General features: G+C 49.5%; 1 protein-coding gene and 1 non-coding gene across 3 annotated transcripts in view; both read left to right on the top strand.

Moving 5' to 3' along the window:
• Bicd2 (BICD cargo adaptor 2) overlaps positions 1-12354 on the top strand; it is a 48290-nt gene extending 35936 nt beyond the window's left edge. Inside the window, exons 3-8 of one of the 2 annotated variants that reach the window (XM_031358337.1) lie at positions 842-994; positions 3282-3743; positions 4368-5393; positions 5867-6018; positions 8358-8568; positions 10314-12354. In XM_031358337.1, the coding sequence (XP_031214197.1) occupies positions 842-994; positions 3282-3743; positions 4368-5393; positions 5867-6018; positions 8358-8568; positions 10314-10319 (2010 nt within the window). In that variant the 3' untranslated portion in view covers positions 10320-12354. Of the gene's footprint in view, positions 1-841; positions 995-3281; positions 3744-4367; positions 5394-5866; positions 6019-8357 lie in introns of both variants that reach the window. The other variant, XM_031358336.1, reaches the window with a different exon arrangement.
• A 997-nt stretch (positions 12355-13351) lies between these two features.
• LOC116082948 lies at positions 13352-13517 on the top strand. Its single transcript, XR_004115550.1, has one exon. It is a non-coding gene; the product is annotated as a U1 spliceosomal RNA (small nuclear RNA).
• The last annotated feature ends 18 nt before the right edge of the window (positions 13518-13535 follow it).

Raw genomic sequence — 13535 nt, forward strand, 5'->3', positions numbered from 1 at the left:
CTTAGCAGAATGTCTTTACACTCATTCGTGTTGTAGCAAGTGTCAAGACTACATCCCATAGTGTGGCTGAATAACCTTGCATTGCATAGACAGACTATGCTTTGTGTACCCACTCACTTACCAGTGGGTACTTGGGTCTCATCCACCTGGATGTGCAGGGTTCTGTGTGGGTGTGCTTCATTCTCTGGTCTAGACATATGCAAATGAACCCCAGCGCTGCCCCACTTACCAGTTTACCACTCAGAGGGCCCCATCTTGCAGATGGAACAAAGGTGTCAGAGTTAGGGCATGAGCAAAGTCTTGAGTGAAGTGTATTGTGTGACATGGGCATGGCCATGTTAGAGACACCAGTGCAGTGCCTTGCTCAGGTCCAGGAGAATGGCAAAGCCTTCCTAGTGAAGCTTAGAAGGATGGCAACGTCTTCCTCTAGTCCAAATATGATTGATTGCTGACCGTGTGCAGAAAATGCCTCTGCCTGATGTTAATGGCCTGAAGACTGCTTCCCTTATAGATGGCTCCTACCTTGATTAGCTAAACTCGCCTCCTAATTCAGCTGCATACTGCAAACCCCACCTCCCTGTTCTCTCTTACTGCTTCAATTAGGTGAACACCTGGAGCCTGCAGAGCTCAGCAGGGTTAGAACAGGTTGGGTCACTTGCCTGAAGTTCCACACCTAGAGAAGTAGAAGGGGTCTGACCGTGGACTGTCTTCTGCTCTGCACAAAGCCCACTGCTCTGGGCTTCTCTCCTGGCTGTGCTGAGCCCCCTATGATACTTGGAAGTACAAGTGCTAGGGCCAGCTATAGAAGTTACCCACACAGCTTCTTTCTCTGCCCCTGCAGATCAACCAGAATGTGGAGATCCAGCGCAGTCGCCTGCGAGATGACATCAAGGAGTACAAGTTCCGGGAGGCCCGTCTACTTCAGGACTATTCAGAGCTGGAGGAGGAGAACATCAGCCTGCAGAAACAAGTGTCTGTGCTCAGGCAGAACCAGGCGAGTCTCCAGAGTAGAGTCACCTCTGGGCATCTCAGTCCTTTCATTCACCCATCTTCCCCTTCTCTGCCATGGTCCACATACCTGAGGCCAGGACCAGTGGTACCTCCAAAGTGGAGATGGGAATAAAGCTCACAGCACCTAGCACTGCAAGAGCATGAAACAAGGCCTTTAGTATGACAATTTCCCAGGCTAAGTGTAGCATGATTCTTCCTGGGGAGTCTGTTTCTGCTTAGCAGAGATAGGTACTGACGGCATACCAGAAAATCTACCTTGGTGAACCAGTGACAATATTGAGCTTACTCACAGGGGCATGACCGAGGACTAATCAGAGGAATATGGGTGAAGGGTCACAGGGGCATAAGTGAGGGGTTACTTGCAGGGACATAGGTGAGGGGTCACAGGAGCATAGGTGAGGGGTTACAGGGGCATGGGTGATGACTTCTAACAGTTGCTAGATGGAGTTCTCTCTTCATTTAGCCTCTGTTCCCTGTCTACTCTAACAGCCTCTGAAATAGCTCTGGCAGGATTAGGGGGCAGGGTACAGGAGGGAGGGAGTGGCTAGACTCTTGGGTGAGGGTCTAATGCACTTTACCCTTCCTTCTATGAGAGCATGTGTATAGGCTTGATCTTGTGAGGGTCTCCGAGCTGGGTAATCATGGCTGCTCTGATTTCGAGACAGCAAGGGCCATGTCATGCCTGGAGGACAGTGTTCCACATCACCAAGGTATGGGGGAAACTCAAATAGATGAACCAGCTGTACTAAAACCCCCAGAGACTGACCATGAAGCCTGAAATACTGCCATGACTCTGCCTGTTGTAGGGATGGAGGATGTACCCTCTGCCTGTGGCAGAGATTAGGGAGTTCTGGATGGGTAAGGCTAAGAACCACATAGCACCTGAACATGCACCCCATGTTCAGAGATGCCCTAGGATCTGTAGGCAGCAGGGAACTTCTTTCTTCTCAGGAAATCCTAGACTTTACCCCCAGATGCCATGGGTGTTGTCTCTGCTTTTGTTAGAACCCTTTAACACCCGATCATCTTACTGTTGAGGGCTCACCATCAGGGACCCAGCATTTATCCCATGCATGAGGAAGCTGGTGTGTCAGGGTAGAAGCTTTTGTGTTTGTACAGCAGTCAAGGGATGGATTCTGGTGCTGAATAACCACAGGAGCAGGGCTTGTAGCTCCAGCCTGTAGCTCATAAGCATGAGGTGCCATTGGGCATTGACTGGTACTTCTGCCCACAGTGCCCTGAGGAGAAAAAACTGAACCTCCAGGAGACCCCACCCTGAATGGAGTCTTTCTCTGTCTGAGGTTCCTCACCCCCATTCGGGGCACTGCAGTACGGGCACACTTATGATATGGTACCAGGTTTTCCTTCTAATCCCAAACCCAGAGAGATTCATTCATTTTACTTCCTTACTGTTACAGTAAGATATTTTCATAAATGCCCACAAACCCTGAGCCTCACATTAAGCATTGACTTCAGTTACTTTTTCTTTGTCCACTCCTAAATCATGTTGCATTAACAAGACCAGTTAGGCTTTTCCACTCACTTTTTAGTTCTCTCAAGTCTGCATTCCTGAGGGCTCGGTGCTGAGGCATTCAGCCTGGAGGGCAAGTCTGATTTGTTTCTTTTGAAATATAATTCAGAATAGTGGTTATAGCACACAGCAAAGAATCTATTTTATGTGCCTTAAAATACCTGGTTATGGCTAGTGAAGTGGCTCAGTGGGTAAAGGCATTTATTTACAGTGCAGGCCTTGTGACCTGAGCTCAGCTCAAACATGTAAAATGGAAAGAGAGATCCCCCACTGTACACAGTGATGTGGGCAACTACACACACCCATCATGCACACACCCAGATGTACACACATCTAATAAAGAGAGGTTTGGCTAACTGTTAATGTAAACTGAGTACTTTTATAGAATCAGTACATACTGGTACTGATTCTCAGAAACATAATAGGAATTTGGTGGCCTCTGTGGTGAGTCCTTAGCAGTGGCATTGCAGGTTCCATGTGCACACTCCAGGCACACTGTTCCTGGCAGTGGGGCTGTAAGTCTCTGTTGCTTCTAGTGCTCTGGAACCCCTCCTAGCACCTGTCTTGCTCCAAATAGGAAGTGGCCTTAACTACAGCCACTGCTCTCTGCAGAGAGTGGCATTTCATTCTGTGTGTGTCCTTGCTTGGGGGAGGTGGTGTTCTGACATTGTCCTTATAGACTAACCTGAGTGAAGCCTCTATACTGCCTTGACGTGAGAGTATTTGCATTATTCTCTAGGTAGAATTTGAGGGTCTCAAGCATGAAATCAAGCGCCTGGAGGAGGAGACAGAGTACCTCAACAGCCAGCTAGAGGATGCCATTCGGCTTAAGGAGATCTCTGAACGGCAGTTGGAGGAGGCGCTGGAGACGCTGAAGACAGAGCGGGAGCAGAAGAATAACCTACGCAAGGAGTTGTCGCACTACATGAGCATCAACGATTCCTTCTATACCAGCCACCTGCAGGTCTCCTTAGACGGCCTCAAGTTCAGCGATGATGCTGTCACTGCTGAGCCCAGCAACGATGCCGAAGCCCTGCTCAATGGCTTTGAGCACAGTGGCTTGGTCAAATCATCCTTGGACAACAAGACATCTACACCCAGGAAGGATGGCCTGGCCCCACCCTCCCCCAGCCTTGTTTCTGACCTGCTCAGTGAGCTCCACATCTCTGAGATCCAGAAGCTGAAACAGCAGCTGGTGCAGGTGAGCCACTGGGGCCTCGTGCTTCTCCCCTCTCACTCCCCAGGCCTTTTGCAATGCTGGCAGGACTGTACACCTAGTGCAAGAGGTGCTTTTGTGACATGTGGCTGCCTTAACTTCTTCATACCACAAGTGAAATTCTTACTGGTAATGAGTAGTATCCCAAAGGAGTAGGTTCCTGATTATTGTGTAAGATTTAGTACCTTGGTATCCATGTTTCTCCCTTTGCTACCCAAATCATGTATGGGTGAGGTGACCTGTCCCTCACTTAACTCCTACCTATAGACTACAGCTAGAGTCTTAACAGGGCCATACATCTATAAATGAGAACAACATGAGAAAGGAAAGTGGCAGAGAGCTGAGCACTTAAGGACCCTGCCAGCATTCCCTGGACCCAGAGTTCCACATTTGAAGCCCAGCTCCTCCGCAGCACGTTTAGTGAACTTTTATGGATGACCACTATTGTTGGTGATAGTCATGGTCTTTGTGGTGAATTCTGTCCAGTCTGCTGTCAACTAGTGGCATGACCAGGGAATTTGCGTAGCCCATGACCCATTTGGCTTAGCCTGGGATGTTGTTTGGTTACCCCGGAGTCTTCTAAGCCTATTGACCTGTTTTCCTTTGCAGATGGAGCGGGAGAAGGTGGGCCTGCTGGCAACACTGCAGGACACACAGAAGCAGCTGGAGCAGGCTCGGGGAACCCTCTCTGAGCAACAGGAGAAGGTGAGTCGTCTCTCAGAGAACCTTAGTGCCCTCCGGCGCCTGCAGGCTGGAAAGGAGCGACAGACTTCCCTGGATAATGAGAAGGACCGTGATAGCCACGAAGATGGTGACTACTATGAGGTGGACATCAATGGGCCTGAGATCCTGGCCTGCAAGTACCATGTGGCTGTGGCTGAGGCTGGTGAACTCCGGGAGCAGCTCAAGGCACTGCGCAATACACACGAAGCTCGTGAAGCCCAGCATGCAGAAGAAAAGGGCCGCTATGAGGCTGAGGGTCAGGCACTCACTGAGAAGATCTCTCTGCTGGAGAAGGCTAGCCACCAGGACCGAGAGCTGCTGGCCCAGCTGGAAAAGGAGTTGAAGAAGGTGAGCGATGTGGCTGGTGAGACCCAGGGCAGCCTGAATGTGGCTCAGGATGAGCTGGTGACCTTCAGTGAGGAGCTGGCCAACCTCTACCACCACGTGTGCATGTGTAACAACGAGACGCCCAATCGTGTCATGCTGGACTATTACCGTGAGGGCCAGGGCAAGGCTGGCCGCACCAGCCCCGAGGGCCGTGGGCGCCGTTCACCTGTCCTTTTGCCCAAGGGGCTGTTGGCTACAGAGGTGAGCAGAGCAGATGGTGGGAATGGGGACAACAGCCCTTCACCCAGCTCTTCATTGCCGTCACCATTGAGTGACCCCCGCCGGGAACCCATGAACATCTACAACCTGATTGCCATCATCCGAGACCAGATCAAGCACCTGCAAGCAGCCGTAGACCGTACAACTGAACTGTCCCGGCAGCGGATTGCCTCACAGGAGCTGGGCCCTGCTGTGGACAAGGACAAGGAAGCACTAATGGAAGAGATTCTCAAGCTGAAGTCACTGCTGAGTACCAAGCGGGAGCAGATCACCACACTCCGTACTGTGCTCAAGGCCAACAAGCAGGTGAGAGCCCCCTGGGAGGGCGCCTAGGCCTGTGCATCACCTTGTAGCTTTAGTCTCCTGGTGTCTCCTTCCTCAGAGCTTCCAGCCAGGGGGTGGAGTGAGTGTAGGGATTAGAGGGTGTTTTAACTAGAGCTTCTCAATCAAGAACTGCTGCTTCTGTCCACCTTACAGCTTCTTATGCTGCAGTAACAGAGCAGTGGTCCTAGTTCCCCCTGGGTTCTCCAGGAGAGGGTCTATGGTACCTCATTCTTCCCTGCTAATCAGGGTTAAAGGTGGGACTTACTGAGGCAGACTGGCCTGCAGGAGCATGGCTATCATTTTGTCCCTACAGCTGCATGAGAGAAATTTTTTTCCAGAGACTTTTTCATTGACACCAGCACCACCTTGGACCCAGGGTTTCCACCTTGTATCCAGGGCTTCCCTTGAGCAGCTTGCACCCTTTACCACCCCACCTCATTCTTCTCTGTCCTCAGACGGCTGAAGTGGCCCTTGCTAACCTGAAGAGCAAGTATGAGAATGAGAAGGCCATGGTGACAGAGACCATGATGAAGCTACGGAATGAGCTCAAGGCCCTCAAGGAAGACGCCGCCACCTTCTCCTCTCTGCGTGCCATGTTTGCCACCAGGTACCTGCACCACTAGTGACACACTCTCTTCTGCAGCCTCTTTCTCTCCTAGGGCTACCTGTTACCTGTACCTCTTGCCTCTTTACTGAGTCCTGCAGGACCCCCAACACAGCACAAGGTTTGGAGACTACAGCCTCTAGCCTGGTCTCAGCATGTATGTGGGACTGCCCACCCTGACTGAGAAGTGCCAGGGCCCTCAGGTGGCTGCACCTCAGCCTCGGTGCCTCTTGTAGGCAGGTGCCCAAGTGTGGAGCAGAGCTGGCAGGTGCCATTTAGGCAGACATTCAGCAGAGGAATGCATCCATTTCCCTACTCCTGTGGCCCCTAGAAATGGGGTTTTAATTTCCCTATTTAACCTGGAGGTTCAGTTTCTTGTGCTTTGAGCATAGGAGTCCTAGAAGCAAAGGGCTAAGGGAGTGAGCTCTGGGCATGGGAAGTACAATTGTGAGATCTAGTTTTAGTCCAGTGGTGATAGATGAGGCCCAGACTAGTTTGTTATTTCTCTCCTGTAGCAGGACTTTGTCAGGGTTCCAACTCATCAGTTTGCCATCCATTTCCAGCTTTCCTTTTAGGGAAGGAGCAAGGGAGCATTAGGCCTGGGGGTGTGCAGCTTTTCTTCCTCTCCCATGGGGGTTCTTCCTGTGGCCTGGGGACCTCTTAAGGTTTTCCAGGCTGGGAAAGAACAGTCTATGAGTGGAAAACAAGGCCCCTGCCTATCACCCTCCAAAGACAGGTGGTGCCACCTGCTGCTCAATGTTGGAATGACAGTGTGTAGATGGCAAGGCTGAGCACTGCAATTGGAATATCTGGCGGTTTCCCATAAAGTGTGAAGAAGCTGAGACCAGATGGGCCAGGGACCCATTTCCCTCCCTCCAGCCCAGCTGCTCCCAGCCTCTTAGCATCCCCACAGGTAGGTCCTGCTAGGGCAGGCACAAGCAGAAGAGTCTAGCATTTTTCTGGACGTTTCCTACTGGATCTTAGGGGAAAAAAAATTTTTTTCGAGAGAGTCTCACTATGTAGCCCTGGAACTCGCTATGTGGATCAGGCTGGCCTAGAACTCATGGAGCTCATCTTCCCTCTGCAGCCCAACCCACCCCACCCCTTGGTGGGATTAGGAAAGAATTCTTGTGATTCCTCAGCATCTTGTACAAATCATTTAACTTTTGAAACTTGTTCTGTTTAAAGACCTGACTTTTCTGGTGTATTGGGGACTTCAAACAGTATGTTTGGAAGACAGTATGTATTCTCTGAGGGGTGCTCTCAGGCACCAGCTGGGTATGGGTAAATCAGGGCCATGGGTGGCAAAAGGGCAATGCTTAGAGCCCATGTGCCTACCATGTGCCTACCACCTGACCAGTGGTTGACCTGCACAGTGTCTTAAGTTTCTACCAGACCCCAACTAGACACGCGTGCTGGTGTCACCCAGGGATCCTTGGGCAGGCTCTCTTCCTCCACACAATGGGGTGGAGTGCTGCGTGCTGCACACCTTCCTGGCTCTGATTGCCACTCAGCACAGGTTTACTGCCACCAGATATAGTTTGCAATAGGATCAAGCTCAGTCCGCTCTCTTTTTACACCCAGATCCTGGGAGCTAGTGATGTCTCAGTATCTGAGACACCTTTTTGTTCTTAAAGTGGGAGAGATCTTACTGGAAGAAAGTCAGATGGATGAGTGCCAAGCATTGCTTATCAGAAATACTTCAAGCCTGCAAACAAACACCCCCATGTCTTAGGGTTTCTATTGCTGTAATAAAATACCATTGCCCAAAACAACTTGGGGAGTTTTTATTTTACCTGATAGCTTCTAGTTAATCAGCCCAGGGAAGTTAGGGCAGGAGCTGATGTAGGGGCCATGAAGGGGTGCTGCTTACTGACTTGCTCTCATGGCTTGCTCAGCTTGCTTTCTTATAGCACCCAGGACCCAGGGATGGCGCCGCCATGGTAAGCTGGGTGTTCACATATCACTAACTGAGAGAATGTATCACTGGCTTACCTGAAGGCCAGTCTGGTGGGGTGTTTTCTCAATTGAGGTTCATGACTATAGTCTCTGTGTCAGGTTATAGAAACTAGCCGGCACACCCCATTCCTTCTGCCCTCTCTCCCTGCAAAGAAATAAATGCAGTAACATTGAAAATTGAAGGTAACCCTACTATTCTGTTTGAGCACTGCCTCTCTTTCCTAGTCATGGTCTTTTTCCAAAGGAGCCTTTGCAATAGGAACCGGAGGAAGCTTCACTAGCTCTGGCCCCATCTCAGGCTCCGCATGAGAGATGCCCTGGAGTGGGACACCTGGGGCCTGCTCTCCCTCATCTAGCCTCTCAACTGTGCGTTGTCTCCACAGGTGTGACGAGTACATCACACAGCTGGATGAGATGCAGCGGCAGCTGGCAGCCGCGGAGGACGAGAAGAAGACTCTTAACTCCCTGCTGCGCATGGCCATCCAGCAGAAGCTGGCGCTCACCCAGCGTTTGGAGCTGCTGGAGCTGGACCACGAGCAGGCCCGCAGAGGCCGCAACAAGGCCACCTCCAAGGCCAAGCCAGCCACCCCGAGTGTAAGTCACACCTGCGCCTGTGCCAGCGAGAGGGCAGAGGGCGCTGGGCTGGCCAACCAGGTGTTCTGCAGCGAGAAGCACAGCATTTACTGTGATTAGGGCTGTGGGGCGCCGCACGCCGCTAACGTCTGCTTCACCTCAACTAACCCAGATGCAGCAGCGGGACAGCAGTGCTAGGCTGGTCTTAACGTGACTAACGCACAGAGGGCGACATTCTAGGCGAGTGGCAGCATTGGGGTACATCTGTCACCAGGAGACTTTGAGCTTTGTACTGCTTTTTACTCCACAGCCCCGCCCCGCCACCCCCCTCCCCCAGGATATCCCATGTCAGTTGCCGTCTTTTGGGATGCTGGTATCAAAGGTAGGGGTGGAGCTGCACACCTCTGTGGAAGACAGTGGGGTGGAAGAGTTTTCCAGGGCCTCCAGGTACTGTTAGGCGAACCCAAGGGAGTTCCTCCCTGGGCACTCACAGGGGCAGAACCTGAGTTGAAACTTGCATGTTCCTCGCATGTGTCTGATATCAACACTTGAAAGCAGTTTTTGTGAGGCTCTAGCCTGCATCATAGGACTAACCTAGGGTTAGCTCTCTATGGTTGGCGTAGTTTCATGAAATTTCCTTGTAGTCTGTGCAGCATCTCACTGCTAACCACTTTCAGGACAGAAATGCAGAACGTCTTCCCCAGTCCCAGAGGGAATGGAGAGCCTGCGTTCTGCAGTGAGCCTCCACACTTCAGACACAATAACCAGAGTCCAGGCAGACAGCGTGGCTGCCCTAGGGTCTCGTCTCAGATCTGCATACTACTCTGCCCTGAGAGGTGACAAGTTGGCAGGGCCTCAGGTCCTAGGTTTCCTTTTTTGATGAGAAAGTGTTCCAAGTGCCTGGTCAGACCCTGATCCTTGGCACAGAGCCTGTTCTTTGGCCCTTTGAGATCCGCAGCTTGTGTTTGGGTCTTTTCCTAGAAGTTGTGAGACCCAGAGGAGCAGTGTTTTGAGAACTATTAGTGCTCTACCAAACTGCACAGTACAGTAGAGCCCAGCTGTGTGCTAGGGGGGCTTTTTGTGGTCTGGAGCTGTACTCAGCCCCAGCAGGTAAGAGTTGTGTGGTTCTCAGTGCAGTTTAGGGATACTGTAGAAGGAAGAAAGGTCACCGAGGGCTCTCCTTTTCCAGATGCTCTGTCAGTGCAGAGCTGTGGCATCAGGTACGTACTTTAGTGAGTTGTGAAGCAGGACTGCTCAGTATTTCTTTCCCAGTCCCCATGAGGCATCTAGTCTTGAGACTCCCATCTCCCATGACAGCTGCTTGGCTGTTTCTCTCTGTGGAAAGGCATCTTTCATGGTGTGGAACAGTTGCTCCCTAGTATGGGGCCCTGTAGTCTCTCAAACAGTTTTCTCTTTCCTTCTTCTGGTGCCTGGGGTGTCCCTGTCTGCTCAGACTCTAGGCACCACACAATCGTACACTGGGAGTAGGACAGGCCATATGTGTCCCTTGCATGACCATCCTGGGAATGGCTGCCCGCATGCCCACCCACCTTCTGCCTTTCTTTTTCTTTGGGCCAGAAATGCAGCTTCTCTTATACTGTATGGGGCTTTGTGGACACTTGGAGCCCCATCCCCTAACACACATGCAAGCCTTCTCTGCCAACTAATGTGCTCGCTCACTCCCAGAACAAGAGCTTTAGCTGTCAGTGAGCAGGAAGTGGCACACGACTGATTTCTAATGCTGTCTTGTTTTCTCCTGTTTTCAGCTGTAGAGTAGCTGCTGGGAGGACGCGGCCACCCGGCCCTGTCACACTGCAGCCCTTCCCCCTCCCCTCCTGTGGCCCATGCAGAGGAAGGAAGGGCAGCCTAAAGTCCACTTAGAAATGTTTGGATATGCCACTGTAATTCTTTTCAAAATAGTGTTCCCCAAGTTTTTAATAGGAGGGAAAAAAAAAAAAGCTTTACTATTGAGAATGCTGCAAGCTGCTGCTTGGAAAGGTCTCTGTGTGGCCGAAGAACCTGCTTCCACAGCCGCCATCAGGCTCTCTAGGGCCTGCTGAACGACTGCCACAGGCTCTACTTATTACACATGCTCCTTTTTTATCCGATCAACCTGTGCACTTTTGATATTTTGATATTATATTTGCTTCCTTAATTCCTTGCATAGAGACGGTCTCCAATGCCGTGGTCTGTGCTCGTGGTCCTGTAGCTGTCCGTCCTAGCTCTGGTGTGTTGACCCGCATCAGCACAAGGTAGAGCTGTGCTCCATGGTGTGTAGCTAGACTGCGGGTGAAGCTCCGACCCGGCGAGGAGCTGGCCAGTGTATCCACGCTGTGGTTCAGCAGCCTTTAGAGGACACGGCATTGTGGTTCATGTTTGAAATTACAGATTTTAAATGCCATGTTCATTAAGAAATCCAGGGTATTCCAATTCTGGGGTTTTTTCATATTGTATTATTATTATTATTCTTAGGAATAGTTCAATGTAACAAGAAGAAAACTTGACCTTTGCTCTGGTTAAAACAGTAATAGGCACTTGAAAGCATAAATTATTGAATGAGTAGTATTACCTACAAATTCCAGAGTTTTCTGGGTTTTAGGACATTGTGAAGCATGACTGACTAACAGAATTTTATACAACTGCACCAGTGAAATTCCAAATTGGAATTGTTTTGTTATTCTGGTTGTCGTGCCAAATTGTGGTACACTTAGAAAATTCTACAGCCGTCGATTTTTAGGTGTTCTATTTCAACACCTCTTTGTTAGTAACCATTGCCAGTAGTGCCTTCATCAGTTCAGGGAGGTGTCCCAGCCGAGTCAGGTCTCCAGGACGGGCAGCGGAGAGCTAGCTGGGAATGCTGAAGGCTATTGTGGACCAGCAGGTACCTGCCTCACTTCGTACTTGGGCATCTTCATTGAGGGAGAGAGAACAGTGATTGTGCAAAACTCTGTTAGTCAGTGATTCTTCACATGCAAATTCAGGGGCTTAGAAACAAAAACAAACACACAAACTTGGACTGTGCTTTGGGAACCAAATGGACTTCATGGGACAAGCTAAGCAAGCTGTACAGACATCACATTTGTGAAGAGCTGAGGGCGTCAGGAGAGCCGCGCAGTCGGCATGTGAGTAGAGAAGGGGGTTAGCCATAGTATTCTTTGCAAATGTGAAAGTAAGACATTGCATCCTCTCTTGCTTGGTGTAACTAATCACTGTTAATTTCAGGAAACAGAAGTCAGTAAGACTCCTTAGTAAACTTGCTAAGTGAGATTCAGGGTGTGGTCAAATTGGTACTAGTGGAGGAAGAGAAATTGTCCTCCAGCCTAAAAAAGAACAAATTAAAATAATATAAATTGTGAGGAATTGAAGAATTCTGTTTCCTGGAATGAGCATTTCTTATTCCTAGTTGTTGGGACTCTTTGCCTTCTGTTACAGTGTTGATTCATACAAAATATTGTTACATTTAAGATAACATCATCTGTATGGGGTATTTATTTGCAATGATGTCTAAGTACTGTATTTTTTCTGTGTGTTACCTTAGTGTCAGAATGTTGGTCTTTATTTTAAAAATCATATGCATGTTCTCCTGCCAAGGCACCTTTACACAGACCCAAAACAATATAATGAGCGGATACCTTCAGTTTCTGAGAAAATGAGGCCAAGTGAGGAGAAGGCATAGGAAGGTGAGACTAGCCAAGACTTCGGAAACGGCTAATGGCGGACCACAGCTAGCACATATAGGAAAAGTGGGCCTGGGTGAAGAGTCGCAATGGTAGGACCAATAAAGAATAATAAAACAATTGAAGCACATGTGTGCCCTCTGTGATTGCTTCACTCCTGCACCAGGTGACCGCTTCCAGCATGCACGGTAAGTCTGGGCCCCAAACAGCCATTCCTAATGGTCACTGAAGGTGGGGACCAGAAACAACCTGGAATTTATCCTTGGGAGGCAGGATTCTCTTCCAGGGTTGCCCACATTATTCAGTATGAAGACTGGCAGTGGGGTGGTCAGAACCCATTGCAGTTTGCAGGATTCATGGCACAAATGACCTGTGTTTCCTGTCTAGGAAGCAGCAGTTCAGAGGGATAGAAATCTGTGTTGGCCAGAGTCTTGCTTCAGACCTGGGAATAAATAAATGTTGTAGACAAGAGTGATTCACTTGTCAATATAAAGCTGTATTTAACTGTAGGATTATGTACAGAGATACACAATGCTTTGGAATTACTGCTCGCAGGTGTGAGAACTTGGGGCAGTGTCTTAACTCCTTAGACAGTAGATGCCAGGGAATTCTCTGGTCATCTCTTCTGGCAGCCTCACCTACCCAGGGTCTCCCCCTCCAGAAGCTTTCCCTGGCCCTCTGCAGTCTCCTTTCTCTGGCAGTACTTTAGGTAACCACAACAGAGAGGTAGAGCTCAAATTACTGAAAAAAGGGAAAACGTATTACTGATTTTACAGAAATATTAAGGATATATATATATATATATATATATATATATATATATGTCTGTGTATGTACATATGTATAGAGGACCATTATGCACCAGAAATATTGACTCTCTTAAGACCAAAATAAGAAAAGAACTGTTTAAAAGTTAGAATGAGACAGGGCTGGAGATCTGACTGAGAACTAGAGTGCATGCTTACACAGGGCCCTAGTTCAGTTCCCAGCACCCACAGCAGGAAGCTTATAAGCTTCTGTGACTCCAGCTCCAGAGGCCTGACATCTCTTCCGGTTTTTATGAACACTTGCAGTTACATTCATAGGCACACACAGAGAGATACAGAAAGTTTTTAAAAAGATTAGAACTACTTACCTGGCAGGGGAGATACCATGATCACAAAGGTGGTTTTCCCAGGGCGAGAGGCTTATCCATTGCACTCCGGATGTGCTGACCCCTTCGATTTCCCCAAATGCAGTAAACTCGACTGCATAATTTGTGGTAGTGGGAGACTGCATTCACGCTCTCCCCTGATCTTCCAGTAATAAAAA

This window comes from Mastomys coucha, unplaced genomic scaffold (assembly GCF_008632895.1).
Source record: "Mastomys coucha isolate ucsf_1 unplaced genomic scaffold, UCSF_Mcou_1 pScaffold7, whole genome shotgun sequence".
In the NCBI taxonomy this organism is placed as follows: Eukaryota; Metazoa; Chordata; class Mammalia; order Rodentia; family Muridae; genus Mastomys; species Mastomys coucha.